General features: G+C 45.1%; 1 protein-coding gene and 1 pseudogene across 1 annotated transcript; both read right to left on the bottom strand.

Moving 5' to 3' along the window:
• LOC146184563 (phosphatidylcholine translocator ABCB4-like) overlaps positions 1–18,258 on the bottom strand; it is a 49,154-nt pseudogene extending 30,896 nt beyond the window's left edge.
• On the bottom strand, positions 10,583–17,356 carry LOC146184564 (uncharacterized). Its single transcript, XM_084608580.1, has 3 exons — positions 17,346–17,356; positions 15,468–16,392; positions 10,583–10,774 (listed from the first exon to the last, which is right to left on the bottom strand). The coding sequence occupies exons 1-3, from the start codon at positions 17,354–17,356 to the stop codon at positions 10,583–10,585; spliced, it is 1,128 nt and encodes a 375-aa protein (XP_084464706.1).
• Positions 18,259–26,996: the final 8,738 nt, after the last annotated feature.

A 26,996-nucleotide genomic window follows, 5' to 3' on the forward strand; every position in this document is an offset into this window, starting at 1 on the left:
TGCGTTTGAGTCTGGCAATTCTTTTCTAGGCCTGCATTTCTTTGATGCTCTTCCTCAAACATAAGAAGTTCAGTAGTTTGATTAGCCCCATGAACCTTTGATAATCCTGAAGAGCAAAGTGATGAAGCTATCACGAATCAATAATTTGCATTTACAGTTATGCTGCATATCCTTACGTTATACCAGGGATTACAATAGGTGATACGTCAGATCTCCCTGCACTAGGTGAACTAAATACAAGCTCATACAGCACCATTTCAGCAGCCCAGGGACACTGACATCAAGCAAAAACAAAACCCACTGTGGCACCAATCACATGCAGCCTTTCTCTGGTATGTCTCTCCCACCATTGTGGCATAAATAAGTTTAGCACAGTTGATAAAAACCTGCCTTTCCATTTGCTGCTGCTCCACATAAGAAGTACACTGATTTCCACTCCCACAAAAAGATGCTGTTACAGTCGTAGACTTTGAGGGTGAAGATGACACAGACACTACAACAGAACAAAGCTAGACACAATGAACACTACAATAATGCTGATAAATTTGTGCAATTGGCCAATGTATCGAGAGCCAAATTAGGCATAACAGGTCTCTCAAACATATGAGGAGCACTATCCCATTCTTTCCAGATGCAATAGGTTTAAAGGATTTAATGTTCCTAAGCTACTGAGGCTATGAGGGATGCCGTGATAGAGGGCTCCAGAAATTTCGAACCCCTGGGGTTCTTTTAACATGCACCGAGATTGCACAGCACAGAGGTGACTTACTTTTTGCCACCCTATGGACATGGCCACCATGGCTGAAATTTGATCCAATGTCCTCAGGTTCAGCAGTCAAAAAAGCCCTAACCACTGCACCTTCACAGAGGGGCTCTTGCCACATAATAAAAAATGGTGATTTGCAAAACAATCATGGCTGAATTTGGTATTGTTGATTGCAGCACGTAGCATGAGCGCCACCTGCAGACATCATATGAAAAAACACAGCCAGAATGGCCATCTTTCCTTCTGCAACCTGTAAAATTACCTTCTATTTAGAAGATTGGAGAACTATAAATGCTCCACTCCAATCAAGACCAAAATAAGAAAAAGTACTGTTACCCTGTGCTCTCCTTTTTTTACTGATCGTTGGTTTCATGTGCATGTATGTCGTAAAAAGACTATCAATCGCTAACCCATGTCTTCTACTTTCAGGAATGGGATGCCACAATGTGCCCATGTAATCTAAAAATAGTCAAAACATCACAGGACACTATAATGTATATACCATGGTATTCATAATAAATGAACCAGAACACATGCTGCAAAGCATGAGTGGTCATTTTGGAAAAACTTCCTCGCTCTGCTGTGATGCCATCTCGAGGGGTCCCCTGACTGGCAGGCAGATGTATGCCAACAAGGGGGTTTCTAGCGCATCCTCAAGGTGCAAAGTCTTCACCTCCTTCCTTTCAGTACCAGTACTCACTTTCTTCAAAGCACATTTACAGTGAGACCAGGACTTTTCGATTTTACAAGTTGGGAAACTGCTTCAAAAAGTGATTAGTTTTAGTAAGCATTTTTTGAGTGGTATGGACTGTGGCAACATCTAGAAGCGGTCAATAAAAGCTATCTCCTATTGCCGATATTGGATTCTAAAAATATTTTCGTTTCTTTTCTCTTTTCCCTATTAACTATCTCTATGGCTCTTAAGTGTAATAGTTTTTGCTACTGGCTCCCTTCAACTAATCTTATCTGCCAGGTGGCTGTGCATTTATAAACCATCTGAAAGTTTGCAACTAAGACATAGTTTACTTTATTGGCACCAGACATCGCCACTAGCCGTAAACACCCGAATTCTGACCACTCAAAATCGGTATTTTTTTATACATGGGCCCTATGGGAAGTTTCGCAACTCGTGCTATTAAACAGCTCTGAATGAGACATCTCAGTTGTGAACGTGCCTCGTGCATTAGGAAAAGTGAGGATAGTGAGTGACAAGCATTGATGAGTGAGAAAAAAATTACATTTTCCTGCACCACCTCCTCTTCTCCACATGCACCTGTAATTCTTCTATGCAGCGCCGAGATAAATTGTGCCCACAAATGAAAATTAAAGATAAAAAATTCTGAAGGAAACTCACAACTCCAAGAATGGCCGAGGCAAAGGCAAGCAGTGGTGTGACTGACATGATCACGAGAGTAAGGTCCCAGCTCTCGAGGAACCCAGTGGCAAAGCCGCTCACAAAGGTGGCAGGCAGTGAATGAAGAGACCTACTTTGTCTCCAATACAATCGCGTAGGAGCTCCACGTTTCTGAAAAGAAAAAATAAATGAATGAATCTTTTGTTGAAAATGGAAAAATTACATAAGAAAGTGGGGGGGGAGTTCCTATTACAGGAAGACATTGGACACAGCCATCTAGGCCCTCAGGTGATAAACAGCCTCAAGATTGCAAGGACTGCTATTAAAATGTTTCGGCACGTGCATCACAACGCATGAACAAGCAGAATAACACTGCACAGATGAGAAAAGTCATCTGGGCCTTCCAACAATAACGTGCACCCCAAAGAAAAAAATTGTCCAGAATTACCCGACTCAGATCTGTGTAAATAATCTAACAACCTTATCTGCCCTAGCTTACAAACAATCTATCTTAGCCACATCGATGTCCTTCGACCCTCTTTCCTGCCGCATACATAAACACACAAAACATTAGCTGTGGTTTAGCTGTGGTTAAACCTGGATGGAAGCGGAAGCTTCTTTTGCCTGGCTAAGCCTGTGGCCGATTTATGGGGGGCGCTTAATCTCCGCCTTTAAGCATACGACTCCATAGTGTAGGCTAGTCTACCAGCCCACATATAAAGCCCTGCTTTAACCAAGCAGTATCAACGTGCCTGCGTGGCCTAGGAGTAATGTGAATGCCAGGGCCCTAGCAGGCTGGGTCTGATATCACCTTCCCACATGAAAGGAGAGGCCGAGTTGGCAGCTCCAGCCAAACGTAATGTCAGGCAACCTTAAGCCAAGTAAGTGCGCGCCATGTCAGCTGCCAGCTACCACTGACCCTACCAACACTGACGCTGCTGAAGGCTCAAGCTGACTGGCGTAGTCAAGCTTCCGCTTCAAAAAAAAAAAAAACAAATTTACAGGATGAATGTCTTCAATTTATCCCTGGAAGGCGACAGATATATATATAATATACCATTGATTCACAGGAAGGGAATGGCACAGTATCGGTCACACTTGTTTCTGTGGACACCTGAACTCCGCGATGTAAGGGAAAGGAGGAAAGTGGAAAGAGCAAGAGGAAAAACAGAGGAGGGCTCCGAAGTAATTTCAACAACCAAGGGATCTTTAGCGCACACTGACATTCCACAGCACAAGGACGCCTCTTCCTTTAGCCTCCTCAAGAACAAAAATGACCTTGTGAAGAAAACTGTCAGTAGTGTTAAAAGTCTGTGCCACGGTGGAGGAAAGAGAGGTGCTCCGACAGCGCCGCTGGGAGCGGCCGCTTAGTGTGACTTTTACGCATGGCGCGGCCGCCAGGGGCAGCACGGGTACTGGGGGCCTGTCTCGTCGCTCGTTTCGCTGGCGTTTCTATGGGCGCGTCTAGGACAGGCGCTTGTTTTTTACACATAGGGGCGTTCGCCTGCTTGAAACAATTTTTATTTTGGTTGGAATTATGTACCATTATATTTCTGCCCATTTTCTAGGTTATAATTCGACTCGGGGCGGCATGAATGATTTCTTATTTATATGCAGCTCTGCGGTTTACGACAAACACGAGTAATACAATATTTCCTTAAAGCACTCCTGTGAGCAGCGCGTAAAGAGCATCCAAAGGAGTGCAAGATGACTATGTGAGCCTTCACAGCTGCCAACATGTGCAAAGCTTCAGGTACCATCGCGCTGAAAAAAAAAAAGAAAAACGAACACAGTTACGTTCGCGCACTCTGCTATTTGAATTTTTTCTCGCCGTTCTTTTTTTCCGGTTGATAGCAAAAACACGCTAATGTCCTTATTTATCTCATTACGGACAATTGTAGAAGGCTTTTGCTGCAATTCAAATGTAAACATGCCGACCTTATAAATTGATTTTAAAATTTTGATATACTGTTGCCCGATGACTGGAAAGAAGATATCTGCAATTGGTTGTGCTGCCAATTTTTTTTTTTTTTCGGGGCATAGGAAATTATTACTAATAACGAAGGAGTGGAGTGCCACGGTTATGTTCTCTGTTGTTTTTTAAAACTCTGGTTATTGAGTACATTGATTACAGAAATTATATTAAAGTTAGGTAGCTGAAAATGGTCTCACTAAAAATATGCATGCTTTTGTTTGTATTCAGATAATTTTGTTTTTTTTGGGAAGTGTAGATTTTTTTATTTAGATGAACAATAAAAAAGAAGTTGGTGCCGCATAGCGGTGCCGGCTACTCCTTTCGACCAGATTTGTAAGAAACACCTAGTCTGTTTTTATGAAATCTCATAAAATATAATAATTAGTTTTCACAGGAAAGGAAAGGCGTAGTATCTGTCACAAATGTTCTGTGGACACCTGACCCGAGCCTCACGGGAAGGGAGGAGTGTGGGAGGGAAAGCGCGAAGAGAGAAAAAGGTGCCGCAGTGGAGGGCTAAGGAGTAATTTTGACCACCCGGATATCTTTAACGTGCACTGACATCGCACAGCACACGGACGCCTCTTCTTTTCGCCTCCATCGAGGAGGAGGGGAAGGAGAAAAAACTTTATTTAGCCCTATATTATTTGGCGGTTTTTGGGACATCTTCAGAGATGTCTGCTTGTTGAATCCACAAGAGTCTTCTCTGTCGACCTCGTCCACGAAACGCAGCCGTCGGCGGTCGGGATCGAACCAGGGTGCTCCAGCACAGTAGTCGGGCATCTTAACAACTGCACCACTGCGGCGGGGCGAAATCGGCCCAGAAAATGAAATTTTGCCTATTTTGCAGGCCTTTGTCTCAAAAAACGTTTGTGATAGAGCGGCAATACTTCCACACTATGTTCTCAGCATATTTATCTATCAAACTGTGAAAGCTTATATTTATATAACGTTTCAGTATACAGACATACGATCGCGTTAATTTCAAGAAAGCAGCGAGCAATGAAAATTTGTGAAGACAAATAAATTTTCTTATATTTCTTAAACTTTGTCCCCTATTCTCCTTTGCTTCAGCTTTCAAATTCATTGAAAAGATATTGCATAATTTTGTTGCGCTAGTAATTACGGCAACTCCAATAACGTCCTTGCGCAAGTCTCAGCGCATGACGCAGGATTCAAGATTCAATGACATTTGTGAATCGCACACTGTTTTTCAACTGTGGCATAATATTGTATTTTGTCATTTATGTCTTGGCGTTGCAAATTATCTGGCAGACACCGTAGTGAATGATGCGGAAATTTGTACGCGTGGTGTTCCTGACGCGTTTGTGGCATCGGGCAGCACAGAGATGTTTTTCGAGTCTTACCTTCACCAAACACGGAGTGCGCAAAATACGATAAAGTTCAATGAGCAAGCAACGTATTCCAAAAATTACTAGTGAAATGAACCAATTGTTAAGGCCATGGAGAATTGCTTCATTAAAACAGAATTTTTCTTTGGTGCAATCGTTTACTTTAATCATTCGACGACGCACATTACCTTCATTCCTGTGGAGTTTCTTTGTTTCTTTCATGCAGTCCAGGCTATGCATGCCTGCATGCCTGCATGAAGTGTGAACGACAGATCGAACACGCGGCAAAAGCCCCAGTCTGACCGTGTGGATGCCGTCGTCTGAGATAGACACGTGCATCCGGCTACAGATAGCTTTGCCTTTTTTGTGTTCGATACTTCACTTTGCCACTGGAGCGCCACGTTCATTCTGATACCATCTGGTGCAGCGCAGGTTCTCGTGTGGCAACGGTTGTCGCGCCCGCGAGGATGAAGCAGACGCTCAAACCTCCCCGACAGTGCTTTAATCTTGCTTCCTTCACCTTCATGTAATCGGCGTCTGGTTGCGATGCGAAGAAGGGGCGAATAGAATACCGAACCTTCATTTCACATGCGTTGAACAGCTACCCAAAAGGCATTGCACCAGCGGCATGATGTCATGCGACTTCTCTTTAATTGGCCAGACGTGGCAACAATCCGATAGAAACGCGCCCAGTGCGTGCTCTGGAGCGGCGAGCGCAGCGGGTCGTCTGCTCGAGCAGACGACGCGTCTCTGTTTCCTCAGAAATGGAGATATTTGTTTAGTCAGCGTTACGAAACTTTATATCTGCTCAGAAGTTGGGATGTAAATATCGCAAAATAAATATCTAAGGGTTAGGGCCTTTTAATAATGATTTAAGTGCGAAATTATAAGCACGCGCGCCGGTGCTTCATAAGCACGCCAGCAGGACCGGCGGAGAGGATGGCCCCCAGAACACGTGCTGCCCCCAGCGGCTGCCCTCTGTTTCGGTCACACTAAGCGGCTGCGCACTCGCTGCAGCGCGGCCGCGCCGTCGGAGCACCTCTCTTTCTTCCACCGTGGTCTGTGCATAATGAACAGTGTCCAGGTCCATAAAAATTTGATATGTTTGCCTGCTCATGTTTACATGCCCATAGTACCAATCAAACAATGATTATTAATAGCACTGTAAAGCAAGAAACTTTAACCTGTGGATATAAAAAGCAGTGTGGATAATTTGAGCTTCTCTCTCATTATTGTGATGCCTACAACAAAAGGAAGTGAACTGTTTCCTTACAGCTGCCTGTGTTGACTTCTTTCCCACGTGAAAGCACAGCAAGGAAGTAATATTTTTGGAGGCAAATTAATTGCCTTTTCTTCCACCTCTTTTGCTACAGAATACAAAGTTTCCATACAAATAGTTAGATAAATACAGTGCACTATTACATGCAAAACGTTAATTCTGACACCCATGACGTTAAGCGCTCACAGAAAAGTTGCAGTTCAGTGTTCACATTTGTTCTTCCTTCAACAATAGGAATCGCCATAACCATTAGGAAAGCTTCTAAAATATCCTTATGGTATTTTCTAGCAGAAATCAGATGCTAAGAAATAAAACAAGCATGAATTATTACTTTCCAGAATACAGATTCCTTCTGCCTACAAGTAGAAACGCCTGAACACCACCAATGTGCATTACACAGAAAAGTGTTAAGTACGGCGGCAGCTAGTTAAGCAGAAGGAAAGCAGCCGCCTTGCACCATGCAGGCATGAGCCCGGAGCCATCAAGCTGAAAGCTATTAAGGACGGCGACAGCAAGACACGGCTTGAGGCAGCAACAAAGACGAGCCGAAGAAGAATGCGGTGTTGTCTGGTCAGTCATCGACTGCGGTCCATGAAAGGGCCGTCGGGAACAGGACGGCTCAAGAGGCACTGCACTGACCGGTACTGCCAAGGCGGCCACGCAGGCATTCTCTTTTCTTGCACGTGCAGACGATGCGCGTCGGTTCCTTTGATGCAGGTGTGCACACAGAACATAAGCCACCGGCAGACACCAGGGCATTTCTTGTGCCACCATTTGGCACAGCCTCAAATACTTCCTCCTGCCCATCAATTCCGAAACCTTTGGAAGGGTATCATCAGAAGTGAGAGAGTGTGAAAGTGTGTGATACTGAAGTGATCAAAAAACTCCCTAGACTATGGGCCCGCTCTTCACCTAGGGAGACTATGAAAGAAAAACTATAAAACTGTGAGGGTGCCGGTGCATTGATGTTTTCGGTTCTAGTTCTAATTCTTGGTTCCTGATGAACCCTTCTAAAATTTTAATAAACAATGTGTTCTTAGTCCTTCAACTCCGTACTTCTTCACTCAGCAGCACTTCTTTCCTGGGTGGAGCGAACGTCAATGCGGCCGAGGATCCATCGAGCGGCACCCGAGTCCCACCTCTAACAACAGGAAACTTAAGGCACTGAGAGGAGTTATCAGAAAGGCAAGCATAAGAAGGGAGCCAAAAGAGGAAAGCATAGGTATATTTTTTTGTTTACCCTTACAGTTCAACCTTGTTATAATGAAGTAGTACGGGGTGCAAAAATTTGTTCATTATATCCAATATTTGTTTTAAAAGTGCGCGCCCAAATTCCTGCAAAAGAGTCTACTAATAAAAGAAAACAATATGCACACTAATATGGATAACACAAAGGAGTGAAAACGCACAATTTTTTAATTAAAAGCTAGGTATAAACACGAAATCTCGCCTTTTGTTCCATGTTGGAGAGCAAAAATGAAGGAGCCAATGGACTGAGGGTGTGCAGCATGCACGGGTCATTTGGAGTGGCAGAGGCACAACAGAGGCTCATGATATGATGAGGCAATGTGGATGACATGCCAGTCACATGTCTGTCAGCCGTTGCATGGCTAGACTCGAGTGGTGGTGGTGGGGGAGCCGGCCATCATAGAGATTATGCTGGCTATGGCGTGGGGGTGTGATCTCGAAGGCTATATAATCCGTTGGTGCTAGTTTTTGCTGTAACCTCAAAATGACACGAGACGCAAACGTGCGGGCAATTCAAAAATTGTGTTTCTTGATCTTTTTTCCAGCTCCTTAACTCATTTTTTTGCTGTTTAAATGCAAGAAAGCTGCTTCGTTATAACCGATCTAGTGTCAAATTCTGAATTTTTCATTTTATTATACAGATAGAACTCCCATAGAAATAAAGCATAGACCAACCAAACTTTGATTTTTAGTTTGTTTTATCTAATAATTCGCTATATCTATGTTCATTATAGCGAAGTTTGACTGTATCAAGTATTAGTTAAACGTGCAAATAATTGACTAGAAAGTAGAATAAAAAACAACCACATGCTACCAGTGGGATACAAACCCACAACCTCCATGCTGTTCATCCTTATCTGTGCCATGACGAAGCCCATCATTTTTCCTGCGTGCGCGTACAGAAAGGCAAGTGTGTAAAGAAAAGAATTTTGTTTACATGTTCCAGCGAATTACAATGCCTCTGTTCACTTCTTCGAAGCCTCTGACAGATATCTGCCACCCCTTTCTTTCCAGCTTGCAGCATTTCTGCTTGGATATCTTCAGTCACCAATATCTTTCAGCTCCAAATATTGTGATCAATCAGCCGTTACATTTTCCTTGACATGCGCTGCCCCTTGAACAACTGCACCACCACTGAGGCAAAGACTTGAAATGCACACACACGGCACAGTGAACTTGAAAAGTTGCACGTGTGCAAAGGAAAAACAGCGCAGCATTGTCTGTCATGCTCTTCACCGTTTTCATCAAGTTCAGGAAATTAGTAATTGCAAAGCCATGCTTTTTATACCTGTATTTTGCTCCCACCACATAACAGTGGCAACTTCTGATGCTGGAATAGCATTCACGCATAGTGTTGGTGCAGTTTCATAAAAATGTTCCGTTCAGGGCAGCATGCGTGTAGCAGGTCTCACGGTACACAGCACTCTGTTCCAATGAAACTCCATTTTAAAGCAGTTTCTAGGAAACCGAGTCAATTGATGTTGATCCCACTGAGCTTACCCATTTATTCCTCGATTCAGCAGTACAGTGCCTGTCGAACCATGATGCACTTTCTCGCAACAGCGAGTAGAACAACTCTTGCCGCAGTCTGTACAGCTGACCATCCCAGGCAACACCATACCTGTAATCAATGAACACGTATACTTTTGTAATAAAAAATGCCACAAAAAAAGAAAAAATTAACCCAACAAGAAACCTTCTCCAACACAGCATGGCTGAAGATAAAAGTACACATATCAGAAAAGAACAGATACCGTATATCAGGTGGAGGTATGCCATTTTCTGTTATCTTTACTCTTCACCAACTAGCCCAACTCCAGATTGTTTACAAAGATAGAAAGAAGCCTTAAGAAATGGGCGGAGCTTAAATCAACTGCACCAAGAACATTAAATGCTTATCTTAAAAGTACTGACAGCTTTGCAGAGAAAATGAACCTGCACTCTCAGTTATACCTGTGACACCATAATGAAAAGAGGGATAAAAAACAAATGAGAGCCCCTTGCATGTAATATGCCAATAGGCATATAGTTCCAAATAGTAGATAATTTAGGGCTACATCTAGCTTACTGCTTTTAGACATAAGTCCAAAACGCCAGAGCGCAAGAGAATAGACACTAAATCAATATCTGGGGGCGTGGACTAGAATCCTTGAACAAAGCATCAGGTGAGCAGTCAGCCGTCTAAGGGCATATGTAGGTAACGAGAGAAAAAAAAAAGACTATGAAAAAAAAGATGTGCACATTTGTTTTTCTGCAGCACTGGCTACCAATGTTGCCCCCCCCCCCCCCCTTCCCCCCATCTCATTATAATTTATCTGATTTGGAGGCTACAGTGACACAGAAAATGGGGAGTTTATATAGATTCAAATTCTCACATACTAATCTTTCATGACCAACACCTTGGTAATACTGGGCGATTAAAAAAGGCATATATGCAAAAATCGAGTATGATATATTATTCACTTGTAGCATAAAACTAAGTTTTGGTATAAGAATAAATGAAACTTGCATATGTATTAAGCAATGATGACATAGGCGAGAAAAACTTGCTCATCATTTTGTTGCGCTCAAAGATGGTTACGGTGTCAAACATGGTCATTGTCCCACTGTGCTATATTGCTTCCACAGAGGCCTCGATAGGTGGCAGAGTGCTAAAATTGGTGCTGCCACCATCGTAGAAGGCAACAGCTTGCTGCTGGTGTATGAAGGCATTCGTCATGTGACCAGCCTGGCGAGCCGGCAGGAAGGCAGAGATGGTGCCCAGAAACAGCAGGACGATGTCTTCTGCAGTGGCATCACAAAACTGCAACACAAATGTAACAATTTATAGGTGAATACAGGTGAAAGTTCCAAACTGGTTCAATCTAGTTTATGCAACAGTTTACAGTAGATTGCAGTCTAAATCAGTTGATGCATGCTATAGCTAGAATAAACTGGGAATTTCTTCACAAACCAATTAGAACAAACATGTTATCTTTCCCATGGTGACAAAATATGGAAAGGGCACACACATATATCTAGGATGCTACGTGCGTGAAGTTATTTATATAGAGCTCTATTTATATAGAGCCATGTAACTATATTGTAAATGATTGCAGTAGCCACATGCACGCAGGCATTTGTGGACAGTGCTCGGACACTGACGCGCGAGCGACGTGAACTCGTTGCGCTTTTGTATTTTGTAAATATGTACATAGCTCCCCTTGTCCTTTCTTCCTATCGCTCCCCTCGGTACTTCCCCTGGCCATACTCTCTTTCCGCTTTTCTTTCCCGCCAGCCGCCGCTCAGGTGCTTCAGTTTTTTAGACAGCAGTTCCCGCAGCCGGCTACACACTTTTCCTTCTTTTTGATTATTTAATAATAAAACCACTACCACCAGTATACAGATATTCAAACAGGAGGGCATACACTCTTTGAGTACAGCTTAGGCAATACTCATAATGGTGTTAACTTTTGAAACAGTGAAAAGTTGTTGTTGTGTTGTGTTTTGTGGCACATAGGCAGCTAAGGCCATCATGCGCCAAACTCGGGGTTTGCGTATCTGTTTGGTGAAAGGAAGCGAGCGATTATTTTAATACACTATAGTAGGTTTAGGATGTTGGCATCTTTTAAGAAATCAATGAGGGAAGAAGTTTTAACCAGTGAATTTTCTCCTAAGAGTAAGCTAGGATGTAGGGGAATGTAGTTGTCATAGAACTGTGGGAAATGCTTTTTCCTAAGTTGATCGAGTTTTATACAGGATATTAGGATGTGGTTTATGGTGACCACCTCTCCGCAGTGTTCGAAAATGGGTTTGTCTTTCTTTGCTAGGATGAAGTTATGAGTCAGGTGAGTGTGTCCGATACGAAGGCGGCATAAGATTACTTCAATAAAACGTTCTTGATGGCTGCATGTTTTCCATTCTTTTATAACTGGCTTTACTAGGTGTAGCTTGTTATTAACTTCGCCATCCCATGCAGCCTGCCACTTTTGTCTCAGTGTTCTTTGTATGAATTTTATGGCATCCTTATGTGGAATTTTCACCTTCTGTACTTGAGCAATGGAGGCGGCCGTGGCACATGCATCAGCCCTCTCATTACCGCTGATTCCTACGTGGCTTGGCACCCAGCAAAATTTGATATTAAGTCCTTGTGTTTTTGCTATCACTACATAATGGACTATGTCCCCTACTAAAGGTTCTGTAGCATTTTTTTGATGTAGTGATGCGAGTATGCTCAGAGAGTCTGTATAGATGATACTGTTTTTGATGTTTTTGTTGACTATTTTATCTATTGCTAGGGATAAGGCGTAGCATTCGGCAGTAAATATTGAGGCACACTGTGGCAACCTTACTGTTTTTTCCTGTTTGTCTTCTATTACTGCACTGCCTACATGAAATATTGTCTTTGAACCATCTGTATAGAATGCCTTGTGATCACTGTATTTCTCATTTAATGCCAAGAACTCTTGTATAATGTGTTCATGCGGTGTTTGTGATTTGCAAAATTGAGTTAATGTGAAGTCACATACAGCAGTGAAGTTGTACCAAGGTGGCAGTGGGTCAGGTCTCCGTGCAATATCAGGAAGTGCATCCAACAAGTTGAGTTCCCGGCACTGCTCTTCAAAACGGAGTATGAGAGGTCTGATGGATCGAGGTTTATTGATGTACAGTGTTCCTGAGGGGCAGTTTGTAAGTATGGAGTAACAAATATGTTTCGGTAACGAGCGGATTTTCAGGATGTATGAAAGTGTAAGCATGGTCCTCCTGTATTTTAGTGGCGGTTCGTTTGCTTCTACATACAGACTTGTCACCGGCGATGTCCTGTATGCACCAGTTGAAAGACGCAGACCCAGGTTATGTACTGGGTCCAGCCGTTTAAGGTATGACGGTCTTGCTGACCCATAGACCACGCACCCGTAATCTAAACAGGAGCGTACCACTGAGCAATAGATATGGAGAAGACATGTCCTATCAGAGCCCCAGTGTCTCCTTGAGAGTACTTTAAGGATGTTGAGAGCTCGAGAGGCTATGACTTTCAGGCTGTTTATGTGTGGGAGGAATGTGAGCTTCTTGTCAAACGTTAGTCCTAAAAATTTGTGTTCTTGCTTTATCGGGAGTATGGTTTCATTTAGGTGCAGGGTGGGATTGAGCTGCAGGCCTCTCCTCAGAGAGAAAAGAACAGCAACTGTTTTCTGAGGCGAGAACCTAAATCCATTTTTATCTGCCCAATTACTCAGTTTCTTTAATGCTAGTTGCATCTGTCGTTCACACGTCGATAGGCTGAATGATGTGCATGCGATTTGGAGGTCGTCAACATAAAGTGAGTACATAACAGACTGTGGGATTACTTTGGCTATGGAATTCGTTTTTACAATGAAAAGTGTAGTACTTAATATGCATCCTTGCGGTACTCCGTTCTCTTGTGTAAAGTTTCTTGAGAGTGTAGAACCGAGGCGTTCTTGGAACGAGCGGTCGGACAAAAAATCTTTTAAGCAGTTCAACATTCTGCCGCGGATTCCAAGATCTGCCAGATCGCGAAGTATCCCAAATCGCCAGGTGGTGTCGTACGCTTTTTCCATATCAAAGAAAACTGCGAGACAGTGCTGTTTATGTATGAAGGTTTCTCGGACTGTGCTTTCAAGCCGAACTAGATGATCCAGTGTTGAACAAGCTCTTCTGAAGCCGCACTGGTGGGTATCAAGGAGTTCACGAGCTTCAAGAATGAACATTAACCTGGTATTGACTATGCTTTCGAATGATTTGGCAAGGCAGCTAGTTAGGGCTATTGGCCTGTAACTAGTAGGAGAGTTTGGCAGTTTTCCAGGCTTCAGGAATGGTACAATGACAGCCTTCTTCCAAGCATCAGGCATTTTGCCTGACACCCAGATTTTGTTAAAAAATTTCAGGAGTGCTTCTACTGCAGGTTCGGACAGATGGGCTAGCATTTCATAGTGTATCTGATCGGGGCCTGGTGCAGTTTTCTTGCCATTAGTTAATACTCTATGGAGTTCCTGAACTGTAATTAAGTTATTGTAGGGCTCGTTGGTATAACCATTTGTAGGAAGTCTCTGTTTTTCTGCCGTGTTTTTATACTTTAAGAAGGAGTCTGTGTAATGTAGGGAACTAGAAACATGAGAGAAGTGTTCTCCCGATAGGTCAGCCTGCTCGAGTATACTTGTTTGTGCATCAGGGGGTGTAGGGAAAGGAACTGCAAAAGGAGAGAATTTGCCATCGAGTTTGCGGACTTGCTCCCACATTTTCTTTTCTGTGACGGAACTGTTTATTGAAGACACATAACCTTGCCAAGATCTTTTTTCAGCATCACGTCGAATATTTCGAGCCTTAGCCCTTGCCTTTTTATATTTAATTAGATTTTCCTGTGTAGGGTATCGACGAAAAATTCCCCAGGCTTTGTTCTGCTTCTTTTTGGCCTCTCTACATTCCTTTGTATACCATATCTTTCCATTCCTTCGTACTACTCCCGAAGTCTGGGGGATGGCTAAATGAGCAGCGGCAATGATACATTCTGTGAACTTTTCATTTTGCTCGTTGACATCGAGGCTGTCCGAAAACAGTTTTTCTAAAGCGGCATGTTTTTGGAAGAGTGCCCAGTCGGCTAGATACAGTTTCCAACGCCGTGGTTTCGTAAAGGTGATTAATGGTGACGATGTTAGACTGATAATGATGGGAAGATGATCGCTTCCATAAGGGTTGTCAATAATATTCCATCTAAAATCAGTGAAAAGACTTGAACAAAAGGACAAATCAATGCAACTCATTTTTCCAGTGCTTGAAGAACAGTAAGTGTGTTTGCCCGTGTTCAGGAGGCAAACATTTTTGTTGAGAATAAAATCTTCTAAAATCCGACCTCTGGCGTCCGTTTTTTCGCTTCCCCAAAAGGATGAATGAGCATTAAAATCCCCTACTAAAATATATGGCTCCGGTAGTTGCATTAAAATTGCTTGTAAATCATTAAGTGTGATAGTGAAATGAGGTTCGATGTATAAAGAACATATTGTTATTGTTTTAAAATGCACCACGGTGACTGCAACAGCTTCAATTGAGGTTTTAAGGTTGATTCCTCGTGTCGCAACGCCACCTTGGACCACAATAGCAGTGCCTCCGGAGAGCCTGCTTGAATTCTGTCGGTCACAACGGAAGACTTGATATTTTTTAAGAAAGTTTTTGTTCTGTGGTCCGAGATTGGTCTCCTGGAGACACAACGCAACTGGATAAAATGAATTTAAAATGTCTGTTATATCAGTGTAGTTGTGTAAAAGCCCGCGACAGTTCCAGTGAACTAGAAATGCCATGGTGGTGGATTAGTTGGGGATAGGGTTGAAAATCTATGTTGTTGGGTCTTTTGGACCCGTTATTGGGACTTTGTCCCTTCTTTTGAGCTCAATAGAGCTTTGCCGCCGCTGCTGCGGAGGCGAGGGGGGCGATGTGTCCATCACATCTTCAGATGTGCTGGACCTTCGTGCAGAAGGCACGGATACACTTGTTTTTGACCTCGCCCCTTGAGGCAAGGCCTTAAGGCCTGCTGACATGGGGGTCGGCGTGACCTGTTTTGGGGGTAGTGGAGTAGCACTAGCTACATCCACAGGGGGCGCGGATGGCCCTGCACCACTGTCACTAGACGTGACCTGGGCAGATGCCGAGGTCTGCGATGACGCTGCGCCCTGTTGCGTCATCACAGAGTAAGTTGGATTCTGCACCAACGAAAGCCGCTTTCTTGCCTCTCCGAAAGTAATATTCTCCGTGACTTTCAAGGTTACAATCTCTTTTTCATTTTTCCATGTAGGGCAAGATCGTGAGTAGGCTGGATGATTGCCTTCACAGTTTACGCAAACGTTTGCTTCGGTGTTACAGTTGTCAGTGCTATGCTCGTTGGAGGCACATTTTGCGCAGGTGAGGCGGCCTCGGCAGCTCTGGGAGCTGTGGCCATATCTTTGGCAATTGTAGCAGCGGCGTGGGTTGGGAATGTACGGTCTGAGCTTGAGTTTTTGGTAGCCTACTTCAACTGAGTCAGGAAGGGTGCTCAGTGCAAATGTTAGCACAATGTGTTTAGTTTGAATCTCGTTATTGTCTCTCCTAATTTTGATTCGATAGACATTGGTTACATTTTGGTCTCTTAGTCCTTCTAGTAATTCCTCCTCAGTCACGTATTTGAGATCATTATCTGAAATGACTCCATGAACTGTATTGAGTGACCTGTGGGGGCTGATTGAGACAGGGATGTCCCCGAACGACATAACGGTTGTTAGCTTTTCACTCTGATGGTTATACAGCACTTCTAGGAGGAGGTCACCATTTGGTAGTTTCTTAATTTTGTAGCCCTGACCTATGGCACCTGTGAGCGTCTTTGTCACTAGGAATGGCGAGATCTGACGGGCAGTTTTTTCTGGGTGTTCTGAGTGCACGACATGGAAGCGGGGAAAGCTGTTGACATGTTTCGTAAAGAACTTGCTTGTCACATCAGTGCGCCCTCTTTTACTGGGAGGGCGATCAGTTTTAGAAATAAAAGAGGCCATGTAATTCAATTTTTGTTCGGTTATGATGCCAGCCACCCACCATGGAGTCCAACAAGGGGACGAGACAGGAGCTTGAGCAAGCACCCTGCCCACGCCAGCTGTACATCTTAACTATAACCAAATACGGCGTAACGCAGGGTGGTTAGCCACACAAGGTCAACCCTCGCCGCCAGGAAAAAGGAAAAAGCGAGAAGGGAGGAGAAGACAGGAAAGTTCTGAGAAAGAAGATAGGAAAGTGAAAGATGGAGGGGAGGATAGGTAAAGGCGACTGCCGATTTCCCCCGGGTGGGTCAACCCGAAGGTGCCGTCTATGGGAAGCGTGGGCCAAAGTGGTGTGTTGCCTCCACCGAGGGGCCTTAAGGGTCCAAACACTCGGCATCGGCTCAACCACCAGGATCCCCTTTTCCCCAGACACGACGATGCCACGCACGGCTAAGCGTGGGTGCTCGGGGTCCGTGGTGTCGCACAAAACACCCAAACACCTGCTTTAACAGGTGCCCCCTGCGGGGGAAACAGTGAAAAGTGAAACAATGGCTAATTTTAAGTGAAATCCAAAAGATAGAACTTGACGATAATAAGGGATTTAACCTTGCAGTAGCTGGTGGAAATAAATTTCGTTTCCAAATTCAGCAATAGTGATTACCGCTGCCAGCTTGAAAGTTTGGTTTGGTTTATCAGGTTTAGTTTAACATCCCAAAGCGACTAGGCTGTGTAGTGGAAAGCTGCAGAAATTTCTACCATCTGGGGTTCTTCAACGTGCACTGACATTGTACAGCACACGAACGCCTCGCTTTTCGCTACAATCGAAAAGCGCCCGCCGCGGTCCCGCATCCCTTGGGTACAGCAGTCGAGAGCTCTAACCACTGCGCCATTGCGGCAGGCCTGCACCCATACACCCTACCCGTTCGGAATAATAGATGTGTTGAACAACAACGGGTCAAGCTTGAAAAGAGGGAACGACTTCTTAGCTCAGCAATAGCATTTCTTGTAAACAAGAACTCTGGCCCAGAACCATAGCGGTAATCGATCGGTACCAATGCACGATAAAACCAACACACACGCACACACACGCACGCACACACACACGCGCACACACACACACACACACACACGCACGCACGCACACGCACGCACGCACGCACGCACGCACGCACGCACACACACACACACACACACACACACACACACACACACACACACACACACACACACACACACACACACACACACACACACACACACACACACACACACACACACACACACACACACACACAAAACAGACTGGTGCGAAAGTCAAAGCAAGCAGACGCAGGCAAGGATTTGGGGCCACCCAACGAGTTCTAACCTTGTTTCAGCCAACAACGGGAGATAGAGATTATGCAGATAGGCGCGATCGACAAAACGCCATGATGAAGGCGACAGTCTCTTTCAATTGACTATCACAGCTCGGTCGGCTTGGAGTTAACAAGTGTAATGTTTTAATTTCTAAATGACACTTTTTGGAACCCACTCTCTAGAAGAAAAAAGTTGACCTAAGAGAACAAGTGCTGCTTTATTTTATTTAATCGTGCCATATATAATTTAAATCGCGCAGCGAAAACGCTGATGCGAATGCTTGTTATGCAGTCAAAAATGCAGTCAATGCAACTTACCAGTTTCAAGTCAGAAAACTTCTTCAGACGCGAGCATCAGACATAGTACGGAACGCGCCAAAATAAAAACCACGAGGACCGTCACCTGTTGCTTGGCTCGTTTGAGCATGTTCTGTCACGGCCGGTCTCGAGGGAGAGAGCGCTTCTCTTCTCTTACGGCCTCTCCAATGGGGTCTGTTTCCACCGCCCGCCGCGCCTCGGTGGGGTCGCCACCGCCCCACTGCTGCTTCTCCGCTGCAGCCGTTCACGCGCAAGGGAAACGCGGGCTCGCTTTTAGCTTCGCCCGCGTCAGTTGCAACCGGCAGGTCCGAACATTTCGCCCCTTATGGTTTGTACAAAGTCCGTAATCAACATCGAACATTTATCGTGTACGAGGAATAAAATACAGTCAACAATCCGCTCACGCGCGCACACCTTCGTCAGTGCGGCCGTGCACGGTCGAATGAAGCTTCTGGTACACTTCAACATTTTTTACCCCTAAGTTTTGTACAAAAATAAATTTGCCAGGCTATGCAATGTGCCTTTGAATGTTTTAAGCAGGTGTAGCGCGACCTGACGTGAGTGCATGGTGAACTGTTGGGTGGAGATTCTATCAACCGCTACCGTTTTCGTTTAGATCAGAAGAGGCACGGGCAAAAATTCATGGCGCGTCTCAGATTCAGAGTAAAGAACAAAAATTTACTCATATAGTAAAAATTTCACTTGTCTAGTGGTGTGGGCTGTTCTAGCTTCGTTCAAAACATATCAGTCAGTTGAAAGACCGAAGATGTATATGTAGTCTCACGACTACTTTTAATCAAGGAAATCGGCATAAACAATTAAGCAGAATCGAAAAGAGCGGAAAACAATAAAAAAATTGTCCTTCAATGTTACACGTATATGTTCATCAATTCATCAAAATGCGACCTGCGTCTAGAAAATTCAGTCTCAAAATCTTCCTGCACGGCTTGTGCACATAAGAAGTTGGCCTCTCGGTCTTCTCTGTCACTTTCCTGGTATAATTAATTGAGAAGAATTCTGAGAAATGTTTCAAATATCAAAGAAGCGGACCTAATAACATAGCAGTTGTCAATTCCTTTCGGGCAACTCAGTGTTGAATTCTGAAATGCTGACTGAATCAGGATCTTAAGTACTTCGAGAACATTTGTGTGTATAGTAGGTGCACGGCAGCTTTTTCGAAAAAAGAAGCTCGTTCAATAGGGCAACAAGCTCACTAGAATATTGTCCTCGTAGAAGAGCGTACTACATGGGTCTGATTCTTTCGCTAGATTCAAGAATAGCGCAAGCGTCACACCCGAAGTTGATTAACTAAACGATATATCCAGCGGCGTAAGGTAAACCGGAATATGTGACAGTGGGAAATGGGATGGTAGGAGATGCCATCACTTACTTCAGTGCCTTGATTTTTCTCTCAGATGAAACGTCCGTCTTGGCAATGTAGCCATGTGCCGCTAGCTGTTACGGCCCTGGCATCTAGCATATGTCATTCCCTCCCGCACATTAACCTTACTTTCCCGAAGAGAGCCTCAATGGGTCGCTATATAAGGCTTGAAATGAGTCTTCAGTGAGAGTGTCCTTCTTTAACGCTTTAGAAGTTTCTTGCATAATTTCGATATAGTAGGTGAACTCATTGGTAAGTCACTGCATCGAGTATCACCTTAATCATTTATTGGCCTTTTTTTACCACTTCGAGCACAAGTAGTGTCATGAATATCAAACCATTTTTTATTGATTTCATAACAAGCTTAATAAAACTCAACCCTACAACGTTTACTTTGACTATTATACTAATACTTTATATCATGAAAGCATTTTGCAATTTACAATACATTTTTATGAAATTATTTTTATGTTCCGTGTTACATGAATGGTTTCGCATCTAGCGCTAAAGACGGTTTTACTGTAGCAGACGAGTTGCTGTCATGTTAGCCTTGAAGAAGCTTCGATGTGATCACTTCTCATTCAGTTTTTTTTTTTGTTCCTATTCTTGCACACGCTTTGGAAAAATTCGGATTAAAATGGACAAAAGTAGCTACCATGCCGCAATGTATTCCATGTCTGTCGAACGTTTGCTGAACGACAGTGTTTTTTATATCCGTTCACGTGTGTAGTACGTTGACGACATGCCGCTGCAGCATCTACCTTCTGTGTTCTTTAATTTCGGGGCTGCACTCACCACGAATCTCGCGAGCGACAGCGCGAAACCAGGCAAAAGCCACCCGCCGCCGCTGAAGCAGACGCGGAGCAAACAGTGAGCAGGTCGCGCCCCTTGCGGTGGCGGAGAGCGCAACTCAAGGAGGAAAGTTCCCATTGTTCCCGCGGCGATTGAGAAGGCCGTAAGAAAGAGCGCGCGCTCTCCCCCGAGACCGGCCGTGGTTCTGTGCAGTCTCAGTGGCGTCCTTCGTTGCTATGCGACGTTACTCTGGCACGAAGAATACTTAAAAATAATATTGCTGAAAGATAAGCAATATGCTTTAAATTAAATACATTATACAAAATATATAAACCTGCAGTTGTTATCAACGTTGCTAGTAACGCTGACTGTTATCTTAAAACAATCTTCTTAAAACTACGGTGGAACTCACAACATCCGGTCGCTCCGCTCATGCTCCGCTCGCTACACTACACTTGCTGCTGTTACGTGACTGAGCGGAGTTTGGCATCGTCTGCTGCGCGCTGCCGAACAGCCTTTATGTTTTTTTTCTTTTTTTCGCGATTGTAAGACGAAAACCTTCCTAGGCTCATGAGACGAAATTCCGTGCGCGAGATCTGTCATATTCAGCGAGATGTGTTCAGCATTACTTCCATCTGCAATCCCACACTTGAACGCGCACTAAGGAACGCCACGCGCGACAGGATCGATGGTGTACCATAAAAACACATTTGCCGGAGAAAGTGTGACATATACGGCGCCTTTCCTTTCCTGCAAGCCAATTATAATTACATGTAGCACTGCAACGAACGCCGATAGGAGGCAAAAAATGAGAGGCAAATGATAGCTAGGATAGGAAGGGTAGGCTTTCTCCATTCTCCTCTTAAGGGACATCTGAAAGATCCTTTTTTTTTCTTTTTTTTTTTTTTGACAGAGCTCAAGAACGTATTGAGGAACTTCGTAACATTCATACTGTGCCATTGCCAATATAGAATTAATCATACGTAGTTATATGCGTAGCTTATGTATAAAGTTTACGAGCATGAACCAACTATCTCTGCAACGCATATTACTTGCAGTTATAGCTCAGGATCAGCATGTTATGATTTTTCCACCTTTTTTATAATTTTATTATTTTTTTTTAATCAACTGTGTGCGTAGTGTCATCAGCCTACTCGGAGCGAACGGAAAATTTGCCTTCGACATGCAGCTCATTTATGCCAGCACGGGTGTATTCTTTGGCATTTACAAGCCTCGTCAACATATTTTTAATAAAGTTACGCGCGTGGCCATGCAGACAGCGGGACATTTTCATTGGATAAGGGTTCTTTTGATCCGTATCGCGATAACTCCCCTATTCTCAAAAAGGTAGTCTAATCTGCATCAGTGAACACCTCAATACGCAACGCGGCATCAAAAGCGGTGGAATGTAATTTGGCGAAAACGGCTGCGCTGGTGCTAACCGAAAAGGGTTAATCAAGCAATCGACTCACAAGGCGATTTCTACAAGATTGTAATTTTTCCAGGTTTCCAGTAATAAAGCGCCTGAATTTAGCCAACTGCTTAAACCATTGTCGTGACGCTGGGGCTATGTCGACCCGGCCTTCACTTGGTAGCGTGCAGAGACTCGGGGTTGATGAAGGATTGAATCTTCGAAGTTGGTAAAATATTTACAAGCAGGTTTAATGGCACTTTGTGAAAACTTATTTACAAGATTATTTACACGAAAAAGAAGGGTACATCAGCAAAATGGCAAGCGTTAAGAGTTCATAGCGAGAAGCGACTGGATGAGCCGTTTACCCAGGGCTCAGAGCGACCTTTCGTGCTCTGCAGCGTCCTTAAAACCCCCTATGTCCAGCCCCTCTCTGAAGATGCTGACCAACCAAATCCAGGGCACGCCCCTCAGATATCGGCATCCAATCGAACACATCACTGCACTGATGGTCTGAAGCACTGACTGGCCCGGCATTGTTTCGTTGAGCCTGGTCACTTGTTGGCGGGAAAAGCTTGGGAACTGCGAGGAGGTACATTTCTATTCTTCAGCCAAGAATCGATAGGCTGTTTCCGGCAAGTGGATTTACTTCTCAGAAACCCAAGTGCACGTGCGCGCCGCATACGCTCCCAGCATTGTCCGTTTTCGACAATTGCAAATCTTTCCTGCATTCCCGGGAAATCATCTAATGGCCGTATGCGTCATGCTCCTTTCTTGTCCTGCAAGTCAGCGGACATGTCACTCTGTCGTCTCCTTTAGATAGTAGGCATTCCTCACTGGACGATGGTGCTTCTCGACTGGAAGGGTGAACAATTGAACGAAAGCACTTCCGGCTATTTCCCGCAGGGGGACATTTCTTTGTGTTTTTCTAGACGTTCTCTTGACAGGGTCAATTTGGCATTTGCAGGGTGTCCACAAAGCAAAACAGGCTTACAAAACAGGATTCCTGGAAACAGGCTTACTTAGAGCCATTGTACCAACACCACATATCCACAGCACTTATCCATGCCCACAGGCGAACAATAGAGCGCGCAAGTGCGGATGATGCACGGTCGTAACAGCCTCCTCCCCCGCCAGAAGAGTCACGGAGGGCAGCAGTCGCAGCTGCTGCATGAAGAGACGACTTAATGGCCTGCACGTGAACGCTTGAAGCTCGCTGTTGCTTGTCGCGTTGTCTTGATTGTTGTAGGCCAAATTGCTTGAGCTATCTGAAACTCAACCACATGTCCAAGCAAGCACTCGGCTCCCGTCTGAAGAGACCAGGTTAAAAGAAAACTGCCATCGTTGTTCGAGAAAAGCCCACACTCAAGACGTTAGGACCTACGTATGCCTAGAAAACAAAACGTGCTGCTTTACATAGTCAGACATATACAAGTGCACGAGAAAAAAAAAAACCTGATTATCAATTTAGATACATGATGAGGAACATCTCGGACCGCTTAGAAAGAGCGGCTAAGCGCGTCCGCATTCCCATTTAACTTCCCCTTTTTGTATCTTATTTCAAAATTGTACTGCTGTAAAATCAAGCTCCACCTAAGAAGGCGACTGTTCTTCGATGTCGCAGTTTGCAGCCAAGCCAGGGGACAATGGTCCGTCTCTACGGTGAATTTGGCCCCTCCAAGATAGCACTGCAATTTTTGAATGGCCCATACAATGCAAGCGCACTCTTTCTCTGACGCGCAATAAGCTCTCTCTCTAGAACTCAGTTTTCTGCTCAGGTAGAGCACGGGGTGCTCATTACCGTCGTCATCTCTCTGGCAGAGAACAGCACCTAACCCTCGATCACTGGCATCACACTGGACCGTGAATTCTCGGGCATAGTCTGGAGCTCGCAATACCGGGCGGCTAATCAGCACAGCCTTCAGGTTTACGAAGGAGGCTTCCTTTTGTTCGTCCCAGACTACATTTGTCGGTTCTGTCTTGCGGAGAGCGTCGGTCAGAGGGCTAGCCAAAGCTGTATAGTTAGGAATGTAGTGATTGTAGTACCCAGTCAGACCCAGGAATGCTCGAATTTCGGCCGCGGGTAGTCTGCTCGGCCGCGGGTAGTCGTGCTCGGCCGCGGGTAGTCTGCTACCGCAGAAATCTTAATCTCGCTGGGTTTCCTGAAACCTTGACCTACATTGTGACCCAAGTAGTCCACGGTCGCCCTTGCCAGGCAACATTTCTCGGCCTTTACAGTTAGTCCAGCTTGACGCAAAAGGCTCAGTACAGCTCTTAGATGTACCATATGGTTCGCCCATGAGTCGGAAAAAACCGCAATGTCGTCTAAATAAGGCACCGCGAATGTTTCACACCCCTTTAAAACCCTATCCATGAGTCGGGAAAAACAAAATGGAGCATTTTTGAGCCCGAAACTCATCATTGTTGGCTGGTAGCTGCCCGTCGGAGTGACGAAAGCCGCGTATCTGCTGGCGCGTTCAGTGAGCGGTACTTGCCAGTATCCTCGAGTAAGGTCCAGCGTAGTCACATATGCCGCTCTACTGACCTGTTCTACTCTCTGCTCAATATTCGGAATAGGATACACTTGATCCCCGGTGAGAGAATTTAGCTTTCGGTAGTCTACCACAGGCCTAGGGTCTTTACCTGGAGCTTCTACTAAGATCATAGGCGAAGCATAATCGCTTTCCGAGGGTTTTATTACTCCCAATTCCAGCATGCGAGTTACTTCCCTATCCAGAATTTCTCTTTGCCTTGGAGAGAATCGGTAGCACCTTGATCGCACTGGCACGTCTGAAGTCAGCTCAATATCGTGCTCAGTCAAATCAGTCCTGCCTGGCCTGTCCACGAAGCAGGCCTCAAACTCTGTTATTATTTCGCCCAGATCGGACAGCTGGGATTTCTTTAGTTCTCCTCTCTGCTCCGTCTTTCTGAGAAGCTCCTGAGCGTTGCTTCCTTTTCCGCTGAGGCAAATCAAGTTGTCCCCCATCTCCTCGGGAAGGTTTAACGTTAGATTTACCACGGCTTCCCTCTGCACATAAGGCTTCATAAGATTGCAATGATAAATGCGCACTTCTTTACGCCTACCGGGAATTTTCACTGCGTAGTTAGTGTTAGAAAGCTTTGCAACGACTTCAGCCGGTCCTTCCCACTGTACTTCGAGCTTATTCTGCCTTGAACTTCTCAGCAACATCACCTGGTCCCCGATACAAAACGTCCTTTGACGGGCTGACTTATCATAGTACACTTTGGAACGAGCCTGGGCTGACTTCATGCTGGCCTCAACGAGTTCCTTAGTGTTATGTAAGCGATTCAAGAGGTTCAGAATGAATTCTACTACTATTGGGTCTTCTCCGCGCCCCTCCCAGGCTTCGCGCACCATTCGCAAAGGTGAGCGCAGTGACCTTCCGTACACCAACTCGGCTGGGCTAAATCCAGTGGATTCGTGCGGCACTGACCGCAAAGCGAAAAGCGCTGCAGGCAGGCAGGTATCCCATTCGCGCTTGTTTTCATAGCACAGTCCCCTCAGGACTCGTTTGAGAACAGAGTGCCATCTTTCTACGCTGTTGCTCTGCGGATGATGGATCGAGCTATGCACTACCTTAATGCCGCATCGCTCGAGAAATGAGGTGGTGAGGACACTCGTGAAAACGCTACCCTGATCACTTTGGACCTCGGAAGGGAATCCAACTCGTGCAAACACTGACAGCAGCGAATCCACTACACTCTCGGACGTCACCTCGCGCAGCGGAACAGCCTCTGGAAATTTTGTGGCTGGGCATAACATAGTGAGGATATAACGGTACCCTGACTCTGTCACAGGAAGTGGCCCAACTACATCTATTACTAACCGGTGAAACGGCTCGGTAATGATTGGTACTAACACCATCGGAGCTTTCCACTTATCTTGCGCCTTTCCAACCCGCTGGCACGTGTCGCATGACCGTACAAAATTTTCCGTGTCCTTAAAACATCCAGGCCAATAGTATTCTTGCAACAGCCTCTGCTTTGTTTTCCTTATTCCAAGGTGACATGACCACGAGCTGCCATGGGAAAGTCGCAGTAAGTCTCCGCGGTACTTTTGGGGAACGACTAATTGGTCCCGCTCTACTCCGCGCTTATCCTTGAATAAGCGATACAGCACTCCCTTTCTCATCTCAAAAGAAATGTTCTTTGCTGTCTTAGTGGCGCGGTGGCGCTCTCTTATCTCCTGTATCTTGGGATCATTGGCTTGCTCCATAGCTAAGTCCTCTCGAGTTCCACTTAAAAGTCTCGTGAGATTACTAGACACTGGCGGCAAGAGGTTACTCTCAAGAACGTCCTCATTCCGCGTCTCATCAAGCTCACTTTCAAGTAGACTTATCTGAGATGCCTCGCTCTCAAAGCTTTCTGACCTGCTATCTTCCGCATCTACCACTGTTTTAGCTGCCGTTTCCTCCGCTGTAGATTCTTCTGGAATGAGCAGTGTAGCTAGTTCTCGCGCCTTTGCACGTGTTAAGGCTTGCACAACTCTGTCTCCGAAAAGGATGCCCCTCTTTCGCAGTAGCATGTCCGATTTGTTAGAGAACAAATACGGATAGCACTTAGGAAGCTTTCATGAAACGGCAGCCTCGGTTGTTAACTTGCCGAAAGGGCCCTCGATGACCACGTTCGCGATTGGCAAGCACACACTCTGTTCCTCCACTACCTGGCGGATCCATGCACACTGTCCTGTATAGTCGGAAGGCGACACATACGCCGGATGGACAACATCCATCGTTGCGGCCGAATCGCGCAGTACCTTGCAAGGCTTCCCGTTGACTACTAGGTCATGCATGTAAGGTTCCAAAAGCTTCATGTTTTCATCGCAGTCCCTGACATACGAGAAAGCAATCTTTTCTTTCCGGCAGTTGACGGCAATGTGACCCTGCTCATTACACCTAAAGCATGTGAGCGGCTTCCTAGCCTCAAGCTTATTCTTTGTGTTCTGCGCGTTGGTCACTTCCCCACTTTTCTCACTGCCGTCCTTTCTAGGGAATTTGCCTGAAGAAACCTTCATTTCTTCGTTTCCAACTCTAGCAAAGTGCCTTTCCTGACGGTTATTCACTCTCAACTTGGGATTGCGGGGCCTATCCACTGCTGGGTTGCTGAATTGTCGGCGCGAAGCATACTCCTCAATAAGTTCGGCAGCTTCAGTTGCCGACTTAATGTCGCCTCGGTCCTGTAGCCAATTTCTTTCTTTTTCTGGGAGGCAGTTATAAAACTGCTCCAAAAGAATTCGCTCGACTACAGCGTCC

The sequence above is a fragment of the Amblyomma maculatum genome, chromosome 7 (assembly GCF_055883805.1).
Source record: "Amblyomma maculatum isolate TAMU_Amacu chromosome 7, ASM5588380v1, whole genome shotgun sequence".
In the NCBI taxonomy this organism is placed as follows: domain Eukaryota; kingdom Metazoa; phylum Arthropoda; class Arachnida; order Ixodida; family Ixodidae; genus Amblyomma; species Amblyomma maculatum.

What these genes read in the sequence shown, in the direction of transcription:
- LOC146184564 (XM_084608580.1), bottom strand. An exon ending in TTAAGGCCTTGCCTCAAGGG is followed by an intron (nt 10,775 to 15,467) that starts GCGAGGTCAAAA and finishes TTTGTGTTGCAG; the next exon opens with TTTTGTGATGCCACTGCAGA.